We start from the raw sequence: 20,467 nt of genomic DNA on the forward strand, positions 1-20,467 counted from the left end.
CCCCCTCCAAGTATACAACTCGACAAGACCTACCAGAAATGTCTACCGAGGCGCCCTCAAAGTTCCCCCTGCGAAAATGACCAAACACATCACTCTAAGAGATCGTGCCACCTCCACTGCTGGCCCTTCTCTGTGGAATTCCATTCCCACAGATCTCAGACTGGAACCTTGCCTCTTAACTTTCAGGAAAGGACTTAAGACTTGGTTATTCAAGCAAGCTTTCCCAGACACAATCTAATATCACGTCATAGATACAAACCAAGGACTTCAAATATTCAGCCATTAATCATGCCATTTTTACATAGCATTTAATTTATTTGTATACCGTTCAACCGTTTATTCTTTCCTATCTCTTCCTTCTTATCCAAGTTCTGCTACCCTTGTTATTTGTAACTGCTCCTTCGATCACCACAGTTCTAGTTGATGTATTTAATGCACTCCCGTTTCATGTAAACCAGCAAGATATGTGCTCATGATTGCCGGTATATAAAAACCTTAAATAAATAAAAATAAATAAAACTTCAATCCTCCTTGGATGGCATACGGGACCAAATGGAACACTATGCAAGGGCCCTGGAAGGCAGCGCAGTCAAAACTAGAGGACCACAAGGTGAGACTGACAAGCCTTGATTTGCTGCCAGTCTCTTGAGGAGAAATTAGATGATCGAGAACCACAGAGAAGGTACAACCTGCACATTATTGGGGTCCCCTGAGGCTATTTTTGGTGAAGAGGTGACCCGTCTATGTGAGAAAATGATCCCTCAGCAGTTACAGCTTGATCTGCACTCTAGTCCTATAACTGAGTGGGCACACCGTATTGGGCCCGGGGGCTCAAATTCACAGCGGCCTCGACAGGTAATAGTAATAGAATTACACTGATAAAGCCAGAATTTTGCAGGCATATCGTGCTAAAAAATAACTAGCAATTCAGGGTTTCAAACTTTTACTCTTTCCTGATTTTTCCAGCAAGGTACAGGCTGCACAGAGAGAATTTTCACCTTATTGCACCCAACCTTTTCAATGCAGAATCAAATTCCCCCTACAATTTCCAGCCCGCTTAAAGGTTTTCCATCTCAGAGTACCCAGATTGCTTTCTTCGGCCTAGGAAGCTAAGGACAAGCTCCAGGAGCGTGATGGCTAACCAAACCTGCCTGTTTTGCTCATTGAATCTTTTCACCTTTGCTGTGGCATGGCAATTTCTTAACCAGATTCGCCACTCCCAGGTCAGCATTGGCTCTGGTTAATGGATCTAAGCATCTTGCACATTACTTTCTTTATCTCAGTTGTGTTGCTGAGAACTTTTGAACACATTTGCTGTCCTTTGACTGCTACTGGGCTGTGTGGAACTCACACATTTTAATTCTAGCTCAATGCTTTGCTCCATTTCTGCCCAACAAGTCCCTTGACCACAAGTAACCATGAAGACCTTTTGAGTATTCCATCTTTAGCTTCTTGACTTGACCTGCTCGGACTGTTACAAGATTCTCGTTATGTCTCCTTCTCTCCATGGTTGCTAATCGCTATGCAGCCCCTTTTATCTGTTCCCACCATCCAGGATCTTAGGATTTTCTTACTTCATTTTGTGCCTTTTTTTCCTTCTCTTTTTCTTTCTTAGCCCTCAAGTGTGGCCAGTGCAGTTTTAGTTTTCGGTGACAGGGGGCCCCTGCTGGGTCCAGGAGACCTCTGCTGAGTATGGGCGCCCTCTACTAGAGAAGGAGAAAGTGTCCGTTCCTTTGCTGGTGAAATCGGAGGGTGTCTCCCTTTGGGTAGGGGTGTGAGTAGAGGGTTTCAAATACATTGGGGTTTTGACAGGGTGGGGTATGTCTATGTGTGGATGTATGGGCCTATTTAGGAACAGCAACACTTTTTTTGTATGCTTTTGCTGGGTCGGGGGAGGGGGAGAGGATTTTGGCTGGGGGATTTTTCTCTTCATGATTTTCATTCTACTGCTTTGGATTTATGCCATTGCTTAGTTTTATGTCTAATCTCATAATATTTCTTAATGTTGTGGGTCTCCACTCACCGATCAAAAGGAAAATTATATTGACCGACTTACGAAAATGTGGAACTCACATGGCATTTCTTCAGGAGACCGACTTGGATGAGCATGAGCACAAGAAATTCCAACGTGATTGGGTCGGGCACGTTTTCACTCATCTTTTTCATCTTGACAAATGGGAGTGGCAATATTGATTCATAAGTCACTAACATTTCAGAAAGAAAAACGTTATTCTGATCCTAATGGTCGATTTGTTATTGTAGTGCGGATATTGCAAGGGCTTTAGTTGTTTTTGGTTAATCTTTATGCCCCTAATGTATACTCTCATAGTTTTTTCTCTAATATTCATAGTAAACTTACGATATGGGATGGAGACTGGTGAATAAAACGAGACTGGTGAATAAAACGAGAAGCTTGGGAGTGGTGAATAAAACGAGACTGGTGAAGCTTGGGAGTGGTGAAGAGACTGGTGAAGCTGGTGAAGCTGGTGAAGCTTGGGAGTGGTGAATAAAACGAGACTGGTGAATAAAACGAGACTGGTGAATAAAACGAGACTGGTGAATAAAACGAGAAGCTTGGGAGTGAGTGCCGAGGTGGTGACCTGGATTGCAAATTGGTTGAAGGACAGAAAACAATGTGTGATGGTAAATGGAGCCTTCTCTGAAGAGAGAGCGGTTTTAAGTGGTGTGCCGCAAGGATCGGTGTTGGGACCGGTCCTGTTCAATATCTTTGTGACCGACATTGCGGACGGGATAGAAGGTAAGGTTTGTCTTTTTGCGGATGACACTAAGATCTGCAACAGAGTGGACACGCCGGAAGGAGTGGAGAGAATGAGACGGGATCTAAGGAAACTGGAAGAGTGGTCGAAGATATGGCAGCTGAGATTCAATGCCAAGAAGTGCAAAGTCATGCATATGGGGAGTGGAAATCCGAATGAACTGTACTCGATGGGGGGGGAAAGGCTGATGTGCACGGAGCAAGAGAGGGACCTTGGGGTGATAGTGTCTAATGATGTGAAGACAGCAAAACAATGCGACAAGGCGATAGCAAAAGCCAGAAGAATGCTGGGCTGCATAGAGAGAGGAATATCAAGTAAGAAAAGGGAAGTGATTATTCCCTTGTACAGGTCCTTGGTGAGGCCTCACCTGGAGTACTGTGTTCAGTTCTGGAGACCGTATCTACAAAAAGACAAAGACAAGATGGAAGCGGTACAGAGAAGGGCGACCAGGAAGGTGGAGGATCTTCATAGGATGACGTACGAGGAGAGATTGAAGAATCTAAATATGTACACCCTGGAGGAGAGGAGGAGCAGAGGTGATATGATACAGACTTTCAGATACTTGAAAGGTTTTAATGATCCAAAAACAACGACAAACCTCTTCCGTAGGAAAATAATCAGCAGAACCAGGGGTCATGATTTGAGGCTCCAGGGAGGAAGATTCAGAACCAATGTCAGGAAGTATTTCTTCACGGAGAGGGTGGTGGATGCCTGGAATGCCCTTCCGGAGGAAGTGGTGAAGACCAGAACTGTGAAAGACTTCAAAGGGGCGTGGGATAAACACTGCGGATCCATAAAGTCAAGAGGCCGCCAATGAAGAGTGGGTGACTCGCCAGAATGATGGCTATTGACACAATACCCTTATTAAATAAACATACACATGCTTACTGTGACTCCTACATCGCTCTAAGCTTCAACAGCAAGAGGTAATGGAAAAAAGGATTTGCACTCACAAAGAGGGGAGTAGCTGGCTTGTTACGGCGGTTACTACCCCAAACCAAATATGCCTGATACTTCACTTTCAATGCATATACAGCATAGCTCTCTGCTTCAATGACAGGGGAGAAGAATAACTGATACTTCACACATCCAGCAGAGCTCTCTGCTACAACAGCAAGGGAGAAGAAAAAGGGTTCGCACTCAAAACGCGGGGAGTAGCTGGCTTGTTACGGCGGTTACTACCCCAAACCAAATGTGCCTGATACTTCACTTTCCATGCATATCCAGCATGGTTCTCTGCTGCATCGGCATGGGAGAAAGACTGATACATCACGCATTTCCAGCATAGCTCTCTGCTTCAACGGCAGGGGAAAAAAAATTAACAAACAAACAAAAAACAAACAACGGCAGGGGGAAAAATAAAACAAAAACAAAAAAACTGATGCTTCACGCATATCCTGCATAGCTTCAACAACAGGGGTGAAGAAAAAAAGGATTCGCAATCACAAAGCGAGGAGTAGCTGGCTTGTTACGGCGGTTACTACCCCAAACCAAATGTGCCTGATACTTCACTTTCAATGCATATCCAGCATGGCTCTCTGCTTCTACAGCAGGGGAGAAGTAAAAAAAAAAAAAAAAACCAACAAGAGCTGTACAACATAGTCTAGGTAAAACAAATAAGCATGGGTGTAGCTTGCTTATCGCGGCAGTTACTGCCCCTACTACCCCTAACTAATCAAGCTAGATATTTCACTTGCATGCAGCTCCATCACTGCTCTCTACATTAATGGTGGGGGTGGAAGGGGAATAGAACAAGGAGCTAAGAGTAACAGATAAGAATGAGAGAAAAAATGTGTGAGGCTTGCTGGGCAGACTGGATGGGCCATTCGGTCTTCTTCTGCCGTCATTTCTATGTTTCTATGTTTCTATGTTTCTATGGTTTTGGGAGGTGATTTCAATGTGGTGGATAATTCTCTGGTGGACTGAAGACCGGATAAAACTCCCCCTAAAAAAACAAGCTGACTTGGGGGTGGGTTTCTTATCCCACAAACTGTGTCTAATTGATTCGCAGCGCACACTGCACTTAGAGGACCAAGAGTTTACTTTCTATTTTCATGTCCAAATGTGTACTCCCATTTGGATTGCATTCTAATCTCTGAAACTCTCTTTAACAAGCTATTAGCTAGTGAGATTCAGGTTGTCCCTTTCTCAGATAATGCCATAGTTCGAATCATACTTGAGTTAACTCCACCATCTTCGGGCCAAATCAGATGGTCCATGCCCCCGTATCTTTACCAGGATAAGCGTTTTGTGGCATATTTGCAAGACAAATGGAAAGAATATGTAGACTTTAACTCGACTCCTGAAATTGATCTCATTCTCTTCTGGAATGCCCCAAGGTGGTCATGCAGGGCCATATCCTAGCCTATCATACTCGCATTAAGCGGGACAGGAATTCTGCTATACTAGCGCTGACGAAAAAAATTAGGATATTGCGTTGGGCCCATGTGAGATATCTCGGACAGGTTACTAAGGTCCAACTTTAAGGTCCGGAGAGAGCTTAACTCTCTTCTCGATAGAAAGGCCCGTCAGAACATATTCTCTCTCAAATATAAACTATACCAATGGGGTAGTAAATCTGGCAAGTTACTAGCTCAACTGGTGAACTCTGCTCGTCATTCCAAGGGTTAATTACTTGCATTCAAGATCAGTCACTGAATCGCATTACTACTTCCTCTATATCGGATGCCTTTGTCAGATACTACAAATCGTACACTGCTGGGCCTAGAAGCGATTGGGATTACCAATCCTTTTTTCAGGGGTTGCATCTGCCGGAGCTCAATGACCAAGCGCGGGCATTGCTTGAGTTCCCTGTTCAGGAGGCTGAAATCTGCAGGCTATCTGCGAACTGAAACTCTTAAAAACACCTGGGTCGAATGGCCTCGGGTCAGAATTTTTCAAATTACTGGGTGACCTAACTCTTACTCCCCAAAAGGACATGTTTCACTGCATGGGATCAGGGCAAATTTGAGAAGGGCCAACATCTAGCTACAATAATTTTGTTCCCCAAACCAGGAAAGGATATCACTCTTGTCTCATCCTATTGACCTATTTCTCTTCTTAACCAAGATATTAAATTTTTAGCAGCACAGCGGGTCAAATACTATCATCCAGGGGATGGTAGCTGCGGATCAAACCAGTTTTATGAAGGGGTGGCTCTCCAATACCAACCTTTTAAAAACCTTGCTTGCAACACTTTTTACAAATGCTACTGCTCGAGAAGGTCTTCTAGTAAGCCTTGATACTGAGAAGGCATTTGACAAGAGTGGAATGGAATATATTTTCCACATTTCAGAGGGGTTTAAGTTCGGGACCTCCTTTCTGTCTTGGGTCAAACTGCTATATACGCACCCCCAAGTGCAGATCTTGGTTAATGGCTCCCTCTCGGAGAGTTTTGTTTTGGGCAGGGGCACGAGACAGGGCTGCCCACTATCCCCTCTGTTATTTGACCTCGCTCTTGAACTGCTTGCAATTAAACTGCGGTCTCTCCCTTCTTATCTGGCATTAGGCTTCATAAGTCGCAGGTCAAACAGTCTTTCTGTGGATGACATGTCGCTATACTTTGGCAATCCTTGTGAATTCCTAGAGGCCGGTATCGATATCATTTCTCATTTCGGGTTTTTTTCTGGGTTTCTCATTAATTTCACGAAGTCTTTAGCCTTCCCATTGTCTCTCTCCCTGCATCAAAACTGGGCTTGCCCTTTCCCGGTGGCCTGGGCTGGGTTCTCCTTCAAATACCTAGGCATCTACATTGCTTGATTCATTGAGGATCTCTATGAATTAAATATAAATTTCACCCTTCGTAACATAAAAGCACTATTACAGAAGTGGAAGGCCCTCCCTCTTTCTGTCTTGGGTTGCTGTGCTTTGATTAAGAAAGTCATCTTACCAAAACTTTTATATCCACTGCAAATGCTGTTATGGCTCAAAGCCTCGACTATATGTGCTTTTCGGACTATGGTGGGGTCATTCATATGGCGCAACCGTCCTGCACGTGTCAGCTACGATATACTCATACTGACCCATGATCGGGGTGGAGCTACTCTCCCCTACCTACGTGTATATAATGTAGCCTGTTTGTTCTGCTACATACAAGAGTGGGTATCACATAGACCAAAATTTGACTTGGATGGCCTAATGGCTGACTGGACCACACTGTATGTTCTGGTCAACTTGATTCATCTCAGCTCCAGCAGATTGCATTCTTTGAAGATATCTGGGTTTTGGCTCACTGCCTTACATAAAAGCCTGAAAGTGGTGGAGGAGATCGATAGGCCGAAATGCGGTCTCTCCTTTTTTGCAACTTGTCGGTAACCTAGATTTTTTTGCCTGGTTTAGGTACTTCGATTTTCAGGAATGGGCAGCCTAGGGGCTACATAGTTTAGCTCACCTGGATGACCATGAAGCTTCTTGTCTGTACTCATTTGAGGAGCTGCAGGATGAGTGGGATATCCTGAGAAATAATTTTTTTGCCTATTTACAGGCCCACCATTATTGCTTGGCTATTTGTAAAAATATCTCATTGGTTTCTCTCACTGATACTGAAGACAGCTTTTTGGACACATTGCCTAGATTTAACAAAATCCCAGTTTTGGGGAGGCAGCTTCTATTTGATCTGCCTGCCCCACACTTACCACGCCTAGCTGCAAAGTAGAGTGCTGACCTGGGCATTGAAATATCGCCGCAACTACTATCTTGTGCATTTAAGCTGATCTACCACAATTATTTAGGGGTTTGCATGAAGGAAATTCAGTTTAAATTCTTCACCGATCTTATGTTACTAAGACTGGAGGCATCTTGATGAAGCTGTAAGATTTAGACCTGTCTAAAATGTAAAATTGCTCCAGATGACCTCTATTATATGTTCACTGGCTGCTCTAAAATCCAGCCTTTTTGGCTTCAAGACACGGCATATTTAGACAAATTGCTGGAATGTCACATCTCTTGGTCTGGTTCTCTTTTTATTTATGCTTTTCGAATAAGCTGGAACTACTCAGGGTTTAACAAATGGGACCAGCAAGTGGATTGTCTTAGTGAATGAGGGGATTGGGGGGAGGGAGGTCAAAGCAGATGAAAGGGCATGGGAGGAACTTTTCTTATGTTGGGAGGGGGGGGGGGAGGGCAGAAAGGGTTCACCTGTGCTAACTAGTCCTTTCTTTTGGACGAATTAGCGCAGGGAAACAATATTGATATACAAAATGCATGCACTCTGAGCATGCATGTGCTGTACATATCTCTAGGTTAATACACTGTAACATAGTAGATATGGCAGAAAAGTATCAATTGGTCCATCCAGTCTGCCCTGTTAACTATATCCACACTATTGAGGATATATCTCAGCTGCCAGCCATGAAGGAGGAGGACTGTTGAAAGATATTACTCCGTATCCTAGAAAGTTTTTGTCATTTTCCTCCTTAGGACTTCATCATCTTTGGTAGCTGAACACAAGATCCCCTAAAGCCCAATGTATTCAATGGCAAAAAAGTGCATTAAACTTAGCATAGTTGATTTTAGATGTATTTGAATACACAAGCCCCACAGTAACATTAAATACATATCCACAGACAAGCACCAGTTGGACCACTTAGTCTGCTTGGCTCTCCCTGCTTATTCTACTCTATCTAAGGATGTCTCCCAGCTATTAACCATACTAAATTCAACTGCCTGCAGAAACAGTATGATCTCCCCTCTTTTGTCTACCATTCTGAATAAATGAATAAATCCACACAATTCTATTTTTTCCAGCCTTTCTCCAACTCTATTCTTATCATTGTCCTCTGTATCTGTATGCTTAAATTCTGCTTGTGTTTTGGTTTCTACCACTTCTCCTAGAAGATTATTTTCAGCATATACCACCCTCTTCATAAAGCAGTGTTTTCCAACCAGTGCGCCTTCAAGACCTGATCAGATGTGCCATGGAATAGTCATCACTGCCTGATACTCAGACCTAGATCTCCCCCCCCCCCCCCCCCCCCCCGAAATGAAGCTGAAACCCACCCCAGATTACAATGGGGTTGTAAAAAAAACAAGCACCCAAACCCACCAAATTTAATTAATTGCACCCCCCTACCCCCCAAGACTTGCCCGATCAACCCCCCAAGACTGTGCCATGGCTGGCGCCATCTTAAAAAATGGCGCAGGTTATCCATTGCTCCTACCATGTGACAGGGGCCGACAAATGGCACCAGTAGCCCGTCACATGGTAAGGGCAAAGGGCCATCGGCACCATTTTGATTAGTGGCAGCCGATGGCCCGAGAGGGGGAGATCACTCCCAGGATCCAGCTGGACCACAAGGGACTTTCAGTAAGTCTTGGGGGGAGGGGGTAGCAATTAATTACATTTGAAGGGTTGGGGTGGGTTTGGGGTTTGTTTTTTTTTTTTATTGTGCCCTTTCTCCCTCCCCCCGAAATACGATAAGAAAGCCGCATGAAATTTCATGGGTTCTCTTATCGTTTCGTTACCTTCCCGAAACGCACCGAAATAGGAAATATCGTCTCTATTTCCTATTTCGTCGCAAACGAATGCACAACCCTAGCTCTTAGCACCTCACAGCCACAAGAGGCACCAGCAGTGGCTCAAACATATAGGGAGCTTCCTTCTGAGAAAATGTGTAACCATGCATGCAACGTCTTAACTACATAACACAAAAATTCAGCCGAAGAGGAACTCTGGTGGAATAGCGTTGAGCAACCTTCATAAATAGCCTCAGTATATTTGTGGCTTATTAGTTGAAGCCTGTAACATTCTGGGCAAGTATAATCATAGGTCTTAACTACAGCATAAGCCCTGGAGTGTAGTAATTAACATGGCACGAATAGCTGGGCTCTGTTTTACTCGGCACACAGTGTACGCAGCATCTCTTCATCTTCCTCCGCCTGATCTTTCTCCTTTGAGTCCTTCCAGTCTCTGTCAATCACAGGCTGAGTGAGACAGGGAGAGCATTCACTTTGAATGCTGGATGTGACTCATTCTGAATTTTGAGAGTAGCAGCAGTGGAGGAGCCCTGGGCAGCCACATGCAGCAGCTAACAGAGTAAACCGCACACTGACTTTTCCCTTCCCTGCATTTATATATATAGGGAAAACTGGCCCTTTGTGATGAGTTCATGTGTGTCTCTGCCACCTCTCTTTCTTTGCTTTAAAATTTGGAAGAAAGACTGGTGGGGCTTTTACTGCTTCTGTAGCTGCCTTTTTGACCATGAGTCCTCTTCATGTCTGTACTGCTTGCCCTGTGGAGGTTGGTGTTAATGTAGGTGTGTATTGTGCTGGAAAGAGTTGGGAAATATGGCTGTAAAAAAGTGTTTCCTGCACTTTACTAAAACCTAAGAATTTGAATGTATATCATATTTTCCTCTTTTCCTTCTTTCCTCTAGCGAGTATATTTTGAGTTCCTTAAGTCATTTAAAAGTTTATGTTGCAGGTACTGTACCATTTTTCAGTTCAACAATGATTTTGACTGTTCTGTAGCAGTACTGCAGTATTTTCCAATAAGATAGATCTTTCGTCCATTTCATTCACATTTCTGAAATAAAGTCAATTGTGCTGCAAGGAAAACCACCTTTGTTTTATTATCTTTAGTTGCATTATGATTCTTAGTTATTGTTACTTTTAGGGATGACAGCTCCTTTATGATTTTGTAAGAAAGGTTTCAATTTGTTTCCTTGCAGGCAGTCATTGATGGATGGTCCTGTTTGGACTTTTTGATTCTATGTGATACCACAAAAGCAGCATCTATTTTGCTTGATTTGACAATGGCCATGATAGCTATCTCTAAGCATAAGGAAGACAGCAATTTTACTTGTAGGGTTTATTGATTTTTTGGCTTTCTTAGCAGCTTGCTTACATATCCCATCTGGCAGAAAGCTCTTTTATACTCCCCTGATTATCAATCTTCTACATACAAATGTAAAAAGCCTTACTGAAATCCAGACAAACATCCACTGCTTCTCTTCCATATCTCCTCAAAAAACAATCAAATTTGTCTGAAGAAATCTTCCTTTGTAAACTCTGGCTGGAGTCCTATAATAACAAACTCATAGGATCCAGTACAGATTCGGATGCCCTTAGGCTCCAAAACCTGGTATTCGCTGCAACGCCTTACTACAATATTTAATTTATTTATTTATTTTAAATCTTTTCTATACCGTCGTTTGGAGGATACCGTCACAACGGTTTACATCAAGGCACATAAAATTTATGATACTGTGATTTGCACATTTACAAGGGTGCCATAAGGTTCGGTAACATAGTTAGTGATCAATAATGTTAAATGTAATTAATCATGTCCATGTTTCTATCTCGGTTTTTATTACAGAATTAACTTTAAGATTGTGACTGGTCCTTTAAAGACTACACACTTAGTGAATACGGCAGTGTGTGTGGATGTTATATTGATCGTGCTTTGCCTGTCCCTGGTTTCTATTCTCCCTTCTCTTTCTGAAAAGCTTGTTTAAAGAGCCAGGTTTTTAAACCTTTTCTAAAGGTTTTGCTGTCTCTTTGTAGTCTTAAATCTAGGGGCATGGAGTTCGATAGTATGGGTCCTGCCAGTGATAGTGCTCTCTCTCGTACCTGTGTTAGTCTTGCAGTTTTTACTGATGGAATGGTTAGAGTGCTTTGTTTGCTGACCTTAGGGATATGTACACGTAGGGCTGTATTTAACCAGTCTGCATGTTCGTTATGTATTAGCTTATGTATGGTGCACAGTGTTTTGTATTGTATTCTTTGTTCGATGGGAAGCCAGTGTAGTTCAGCCAGTGTTTCGGTGATGTGGTCTCTTTTACTTTTGCCAGTTAAGACTCTTGCAGCTGAGTTTTGCAGAACCTGCAATGGTCTTAGTGAGGTGTATGGAAGACCTAGTAGAAGTGCATTACAATAATCAGTGCTCGCAAATATTAATGCTTGTAGTACCGATCGAAAGTCAGCCGTTGTCAGAAGTGGTTTAAGCCTCCTGAGGACCATGAGTTTAGCGTATCCTTCTCTTACTTTTAGAGATATGTGTTGTTTTAAGCTTAGTTCGGGGTCAATAATTACTCCTAGATTCCCTACTTTTTCTGCAAGTTTTATTTGTTGATTGCTTTTTAGTGTGATTGGACTATGTTTGATTTCGGTATTTTTTCTCTCTAAGTGTAAGAATTCTGTCTTCTCTATATTAATTACTAATTCCATTTGGTTTAGTAGCTGTTTGATGATATCTAGATACATCTTGGCTAAGTTTAATGTTTTCTCAATTGTATCGTCAATGGGTAAAATTAATTGGATATCATCAGCGTATATATAGTGTGTGATTCCCAGACCAGCTAGCAGGTGGCATAGTGGTAGTAAGTATATGTTGAAGAGTGTTGCGGAGAGGGCAGATCCTTGGGGTACTCCCGTTTGCAGGTTTATTTTTTTTGATATAGCGTCTTTAATTTGTACCTGAAAATAATTGTCATTGAGATATGATCTGAACCACTTGATAGTTTTGTTGTTTAAGCCTATTTCTTCTAGTCTATTTAAGAGTATGTCATGATTTACAGTGTCAGATGCTGACAGGTCAAGCATCACTAGAATGTAATGTTTACAGTTATCAAATCCCCTCATGATGTTATCTGTAAGTGCAAGCAGAAGTGTCTCTGTGCTATAGTGTTTTCAAAAGCCATGTTGTGATGGATAAAGGATGTTATTGTTGTCTAGGTGTTCTGCTAGTTGCCTTTGTATAGTTTTTTCTATTAACTTTGCGATTAAGGGTAGGTTTGATACTGGTCTGTAGTTACTTAGGTTCAGTGGGTCACTGTTTTTCTTTTATAAAATAGGTTTTACGATAGCTCCTTTTAGTGCGTCAGGCATGGATCCTTCCTCTAGGGATAGCTTAACGATCTTTGCTAGTGTTGGTGATACAGTGTTCGCTACTTTTTTATGTCGGCAGTTGTTATTGTGTCAAGTGCATGGGGTGCAGGATTAAGTTTTTTTTAGCATAGTTTCAATTTCCATTTCTAATACTTCATCATATGAATGTGATGCTTTGTTTCAGATGATACAATGCTGTTTTCTAGCTCCCCTGCTGTATGCTTAAGATGTTCTTACTTCAAAGACCACATTGGGAGTTTCTCTCATGAGTTACTTGCAGTTCTTCCAGGATGTACTAGTGCAATGTTTCCCAACCAGTGTGCCTTCAGGCCTAATCAGATATGCCACAAAAAAGTCACCACTGCCTGATGCTCATATCCAGGCCAAAATCTTGGCTCTGCTTTTAGTGGCTCTCAGCAACAAGGGTTACCAGCGTTGGCTCTTAGCATGTAGGAGCTCCTTTTTGTAAACATGTTTGAAGGCTTATTTATTTTATGATGCTTTTGAATAAGTTGTATGACTATTAAAGCTGTAAAATGTTTTAATATTATGTGCATGCTTATTGTACACCGCTCAGAATGACTGTTCATATAGCAGTATAACAAAAGTGTAAATAAATAAAATATAATCTACTTACTTTAAATCATTGCACTACTCTTTTTCTTTAGTAATGTTTCCATAATTTTGCCCGCTTCCAAAGCTAGACTGACGGATGTGCAGTTGTTGGGACTACACCTGGTCTCTTCTAGTCCTGCTCAAAACCTCTCGTCTTTCAGTTAATGATAGCTATTATAATTTGATTACTTACTTAGAAAATGTGTTTCTTTTGAATTAGAATAAGCTTATTGTTTGCACCTCTCATCATAACCTGAAGCTTTGAAATGTGGTTACATACTAGATGCTCTATCCTGCACCATTCTTTTTTCACCTGGCAGTTTCTATCTGCTTATTTGGGCTCCTACTTCAATCAGAACCAGATCCTACTGGAGTTGTGTGCCATGAGTCTTCATTCACAACTATCTATGGCTTTTTCTTTTATTTTTCCTGTATCTCAACTTTCTTCCTAGCCCAATCAATGTAGTGATAATCCTTTGACCAGAAGCCATAGACAGGAGCCAATTAAGAAAGCACCCCAAGTCCAATCATTAGGTGTCATTTTTGCACATTGATTGGGATTCCCTTTACCTAAAGCTGTGAAAGGTGTCCAGCATCCTCAACTGACCTGAGAAGTAGAAGCCAGACTTAGGAACCAAACCCTGATCTCTCGCATAGCAATGTGTAGCATTACTTCTGAGTCATTGGGTCTATCCTGTATCATTTCAAAAGTAATTCTTTCCTGTCTATAATATGGTAAGTAGAACCTTGCAAATGAATATATTATTAAATATTATACCATGGTAGCATCATACTTGCATATAACAATTATGGTGCCTGTAGGGCATATTTTTCAATTCAGACATTTTAAATTACTTACAAACATTTTTAACCTGTCACGTGAGGTGAAACATGATTCTTGAATTCACAGAATACCAGACTACTCTATTTGTGTTAAGATTAAAATGGATAAAGAATTGGGGAGAAAAAGAATATGCATTAACAGAAAGTAATCTGAAACACAGTACATCCTAACAGATTTGAAAATGTTTAATGATCAAAAGATATATTACCGTCCCCACTAATTTCATCTGCAGATCCAGGTGGCATGCAAGAAGAGAGCAAAAAGAGAAAGAAGGGAAAACAAAAAATTAAAATATAAGGTTAACATAGTAGAAGGAATATAATGTATGTTTTGTTAGGCTACAGTAATTCCATAGAAAAGCAAAATGAACTGGAATTTAAGCAGTTTCACATATAGTTCCATGCTTCCAGTATAGTGAAGGGAAGACTCATCACAGAATTAATGTAGTTAAAGCAATCCACATCTGGACAATTTTCTTTAAACTCATACCCTGCCACTGATGAAAAGTGCTACACTTTTCATTTTGCAGTATTTTAAAAAGATGCTGCAAGCAATATGAAATTAAAATTAAACAAGTGGTTCAAGAATCCAACATCAGATACATGAAAAAATGAAAAGCATCACCTTACTAAAACAATTTTACATAAATTGTTCATGTAAAAAGGACCAATCATATCTGTGGTGGTAAGGTGGTGCTTTAAGTATTTGCTTACAAAGTAAAGAAAAGAACACCTGATGGGGAAACTGTGTCCTATTTGTCTGCCACCCAGAATCAACAGACAAACTAGAGAAAGCAGAAGTTGCTTACCTGTTACAGGTGTTCTTACAGGACAGCAGGATGTTAGTAGTCATATATGGGTGACATCACAGGATGGAGCCCAATCACGGAACACTTTTGTCAAAGTTTCTAGAACTTTGACTGGCACCTACTGGGCATGCCCAGGATGGCACTAACCCTGCAACCAGCAGGGGTCCCCCCTTCAGTCTTGTTTAAAAGCTATAGTAAGTGCAAAAAAATAAAATAAGAAAAACGTAACAAACCCAACACTGCGGGGTGGCAGGCGGGTTTCGTGAGCACTAACATCCTGCTGTCCTGTGAGAACACATGTTACAGGTAAGCAACTTCTGCTTTCTCACAGGACAAGCAGGATGGTAGTCCTCACATATGGGTGAGTACCAAGCTGAGGATGTCCGAGAAATGCACCAAATGTACCCAAAATGTGCGATAGGCACAAGGACTGGGGTGGAATTTGGTAGAGGGCATCCTGAACCCTAATGGGTAGGTGGAAGGGTGTTGGTACATCAAGTTACAAATAGGTTGCGCAAGACAGACTGGCCGAAGATGGAATCTTGTCTTCCAGCCTTGTCTAAACAATAATGGGCTGAAAAGGTATGGAGTAAACTCCAGGTAGCAGCCCTAGAAATATCAGGAAGCGGCACCAAGCGTAGGCGCGCTTCTGAAGTTGCCATGGCCCTGACAGAGTGTGCTTTAACACGATCTTGAAGTGGAATGCCTGCTTGCTGATAGCAAAAAGATATGCAGTCCGCTAAACAGGAGGAGAGAGTCTGCTTACCCACAGGTTTTCCCAATCTGATGGGATGGAAAGAAACAAACAGTTAGGTGGATTTTCTGTGTGTAGCTGTACGGTCTAGATAGAATGCTAGAGCCCGTTTTTAGTCAAGGGTATGCAGAGCCTGTTCTCCTGGATTAGAATGGGGCCTGGGAAAGAAGGTGGGTAGTATAATGGATTGATTAATGTGAAACTCCGATACTACCTTAGGCAAAAACTTAGGGTGAGTGCGAAGTACTACCTGGTCTTGCAGAAGTTTAGTGTAAGGCGGGTAGGTAACTAGGGCCTGAAACTCACTAACTCTGCGAGCAGATGTGATTGCCTAAAGAAAAAAAATCACTTTCCTTGTGAGATAGCGAAGATCACAGGATTGGAGAGGCTCGAATGGTGGTTTCATGAGTCGATCCAAAACCAGGTTGAGGTCCCAAAAAGGGGCCGGAGGGTGCAGTGGAGGTTTAAGGTGGAGCAAGCCCTTCAGAAAACGTGTTACAAGGGGTTGTACTGAAATGGTAACATCCCCAACACCTTTATGGAATGTGGCTACCGCACTGACATGCATCCTGATGGAAGAAGTTTTTAGACCTGTTTCTGACAAGTGCCAGAGATAGTCTAGAAATTTCGTGGTGGAACAAGTAAAAGGATCAAGGGACAGGGAAGAACACCAAGACTTAAACCTGTTCCATTTGTAAAAATAAGATTTTCTCGTAGAAGGCTTTTGTGAAGCAATCAAGACACAGGAAACTGGCTCTGAAAGGTTGAGTGGCTGAAGAATTAACCTTTCAACATCCAGGCAGTCAGGGACAAGGCCTGAAGATTGGAGTGGCTTAGGCACCCGAAGTTCTGAGTGATCAGAAGCAGGTCCATCCCGAGGGGAATATGCCTGGAATGGAGAGGACCTGAAGAATCGGAAACCACACTTGGCGTGGCCAGTGAGGGGCTATCAGGATCATGCTTCCCTTGTCCTGACGAAACTTCATGAGAGTCTTTGAGAGAAGTGGAAGTGGAGGGAATGCATATAGGAGACCGGTTGCCCATGAAAGGGAGAACACATCTCTTGGTAGTGAGTGTTGGCTGCGAGTGAGAGAGCAAAAGTTCACAACTTTGTGGTTTTGAGGTGACGCAAAGAGGTCTATGTGAGGGTAACCCCAACATTGGAATATTGAGTCCGCTACTGTGGGGTTGAGGGACCACGCGTGCGGTTGAAAGGTGCGACTCAGCTTGTCTGCCAACACATTTTCCATTCCTGGCAAGTAGGTGGCCTTGAGGTACATCGAATGGAAAAGGGCCTCCGCCCATACCTGTGCAGCTTCCTGATACAGGAGGTAGGAGCCAGTTCCTCCTTGTTAGCTGATGTACCACACGGCCACCTGGTTGTCTGTCTGAAGCAGGATATCCTGGTTGGAAAGGCGATCCTGAAACACCCTGAGAGCATATCTGATTGCTCATAGTTCCAGGAAATTGATTTGGTGTTTGGCTTCCTCTGGAGACCAGGTGACTTGAGTTTGCAGATTGGCAACATATACTCCCCAGCCAAGGTTGGAGGCATCGGTTGTAAGGGTTATTTGAGGATCTGGAGCCTGGAAAAGAAGTCCTTGTGTCAGAAAATATTTTATTATTTTGTGCTTTATTGATAAATTTCTATATTCAGTGTAGTCAGTAATCAATAGGCCATAAGAGAAATGTAAGCATTAATACCCATATGCCTTTTCTTCTTTAAAAACTATAGCTTTAGTCAAAGCCTCTGCTGGATACATTCCAGACTTCCCCCTTTACAGACCCTGAAAAACAGAGCTGTTTATAGCTAATTCCTTATCTATAGTGGGAAGGAACGTTCAAGGTTTGAATTTTATGACCTTGGGCAGCTTCAACCATTTGATTCACAGGAAGAGCTTTGAAAAAAACTGAATCTTTATCTGTCTAGTTGGAAGGGGCCCCCTTTAACTTTAAAATGCACATGAAGCTTCCTAGGATAGAGGGGAGTGTGTGGTCTCTTGTCTCTGAACTGTTAGAAGAAAGAAAAAGACTGAAAGAGTATGTTTTGCCTGGCACACCTTGGCATTGAATAAAAGACTGGAAAATGGGCAACGCTTTAATCAAGTAGGAAAAACTCCTATATTTTTATTTTCCATATCCTGATATTAATTAAATTGTTTGAAACTCATCAAGGTTTTCAAACTAATTTCTTCAAAGGCTAAAGATAGACATATTGACAGAAATAATACAGCTGCTTTAGATCAGAAGATTTTAGGGTATAAAATGGGAAGCAGACAAAGAAAGAAAAACTGGGACTTTGGTTTTTTCCTTACACGTGGAGAGAAAGAGACAAAGAGCGGGACTGCTTCAGATATGTGGTAAATATATTATCTTATATTCAAGCATCTGAGAACCGATAATTGCTATTGTTTCTAGATTGGCATATGTATTAGAAATGCAATAATTGATTAAAAGATAATGTCAGTCGATATTTATCTAATTTTAATTTTTTCTGTCACCCTATTAATGGTTTTCACATTGATTGTAGGGTATAGTCTGATAAAATTAAGGTTTGAACATAGAAATGTTTCTTAGAATCATTTAGAGATTTTAATATTGATATCTTTCTTTATCTGAAATAAAGAAAATATTTTTTACTACAAATTGTCTGGTTTTATTCTAAATGCATGCTGTGCTGCATTAATTATTGGTCAATAAAGTTCTAGAGTAAAAACGAAAACATTTCTTTAAATAATAAACTTTTTGTCTATAAGGCAAGAAGGGTAGAAGGGAGGATTTAAGTATAGGGTTTTCATCCAAGCAGGATCCCCTGGTAATAACTTTTAATTCTGCTAGTGGTGAACCCCAATACTTCTTTCAAACCTTTTCACACTTGGAGGAGATTGGACTGATTGTCCACCAAGCCAGAGACAGGCGAAGCAGGTTGGTGATGTGGACAACAGCTGACAGTGGTTGAGATGATTGAATCCACTGTGACCTTAGAGTCCACTGCATGACTCTCATGGCAAGACGAGCCATTGAAGTGACATGTACCAAGGATGCCATGTGACCTAGCAAAACTAGGAAATGACTTGCAGTTGAGCGTTGTTGAGACTGCAGCTGATGGGTGAGAGAAGTGAGAGTGAGAGCTCGTTCTCGAGGAAGAATTGCTTTTCCTTTGAAGGTGTGCAGGTCTGCTCCTATGAATGACAGGATTTGTGATGGGACTAAGCTGGACTTTGGATAATTGATGAGAAACTTAGTGAGATCAAGGTATGCAAGGTGAGACGTAGGGACGTCAAAGCAGCTTGCTGGGTGGGAGCCCTGATCAACCAATCATCGAGGTAGGGGTAGACGTGGACACCTTGAGTCCTGAGGAATGCTGCTGCTACTACTACGAGGCACTTGGTGAAGACTCGTGGTGCAGATGCCAGGCCGAATGGTAGCACTCTGTATTGATAGTGCTTTGGGCCTACCAGGAATCGCAGAAATTTGTGATAAGACGGAGTTATTGCGATGTATGTGTAAGTGTCCTGGAGGTCTAGAGAGCAGAGCCAGTCTTCCCTCTGCAGAAGGGGAAGGAAGGAACCCAAGGTTACCATCTTGAACTGTTCTCTTTGTAGGTTCTTGTTTAAGGCGCAAACGTCTAGTAGTGGGTGAACGCCACCTAACTTTTTTGGGATTAGAAAGTACCAAGAATAGAAGCTGAGGCCCTGTTGGGAGTAGGGCACTGGTTCGATTGCTCTGGATCGGAGGAGGAGGGAGACTTCCTGATCCAGGAGTGGTGAGCAGAGGTGGTGAGCAGAGGTGGGGAGTCCGACGGAATGGCAAGAAAGTTGAGATGACCACTCAAGGTTATTATGGCAAGAAGCCACTGGTCTGAGGTGATTGTGTGCCAGATGTTGCTGAAGTGGCACAATCGACCTCCCACCGGTACATGCGGTAGTGGAGGCTGAATGCTGCTCTCTAGGTAAGAGTCAAAAACCAGATGCCAGACCTGGCTGAGGGGTTTGTCTGTGTTTTTTGCCTGTGAGGTTGCCTGGACTGGCCTTTATGGTAAGGTTTAGTAGAGTGACCTTTGGACGGTGGAGGATTTGATTTCCTTTGGCGGTAGAAGACTTTTTGAGATCCTTTCTGAATGTTTGCTTAGCAGGATATTCAGAAGGCAACAAGGAGAGTTGGCGAAGAGTCTCATGGTGATCTTTGAGCTGAGCCACGGCTTGCTGTATCTGTTCACCAACAAGACTGTCACCAGTGCAAGGCAAGTCGGATAGTCTGTCCTGGACTTCAGGTCGTAGGACCAAAGACTTTAGCTAGGCCCACCTCCTCGCAGAAATAGCTGTTGCTGATACCCTGGAAGCGGTGTAAAAAATGTCATATACTGATCTTATTTCATGTTTGCCTGCTTCTAATCCTTTTTGAGCCAGGGCATGTAATTGCTCTTGAAACTGCTGAGGTAGGGACTCAGCAAGTCTTGCATTTGCTTAAAGAGGACCCTGTTGTACTGGGTCATATAGAGTTGGTAAGAGGCAATGCGGGATATAAGCATTGACCCGTGAAAGACACGCTGAATGGTGGCATCCAGGAACTTTTGCTCTTTCCCTGGAGGGAAAGAAGAGTGAGACTTGGAGCGTCAGGCTTTCTTTTGGGCTAACAACAACCATTGAATGGTGATCCAATTGGGTTTTTCGGAAATCTGGAGTTGACTGGACTAGGTATGCGATGTCCGCTTTCCGGTTAACTGGTGCCACTGAACCAGGATGTTCCCAATTCCTCTTTAGAAGATCCAAGAGGACATCATGGATAGGGATAGATGTGATTTCTTTAGGAGCATCCAGAAACTGCAGAAGTTCCATCATCTG

At 42.4% G+C, this 20,467-nt stretch overlaps 1 protein-coding gene across 23 annotated transcripts in view; it reads right to left on the reverse strand.

The window, feature by feature from the left end:
• The window catches only part of PTK2 (protein tyrosine kinase 2), a 1,447,287-nt gene that overhangs the window by 667,773 nt on the left and 759,047 nt on the right, over positions 1-20,467 (reverse strand). For 17 of the 23 annotated variants that reach the window (XM_029592091.1, XM_029592099.1, XM_029592089.1 and 14 more), the window contains one exon: positions 14,270-14,287. The exons of the other annotated variants lie outside the window; for them this stretch is intronic. In XM_029592091.1, the coding sequence (XP_029447951.1) occupies positions 14,270-14,287 (18 nt within the window). The remainder of the gene's footprint in view (positions 1-14,269; positions 14,288-20,467) is intronic. 23 annotated transcript variants of the gene reach the window in all.

Source organism: Rhinatrema bivittatum, chromosome 2, assembly GCF_901001135.1.
Source record: "Rhinatrema bivittatum chromosome 2, aRhiBiv1.1, whole genome shotgun sequence".
Classification (NCBI taxonomy): domain Eukaryota; kingdom Metazoa; phylum Chordata; class Amphibia; order Gymnophiona; family Rhinatrematidae; genus Rhinatrema; species Rhinatrema bivittatum.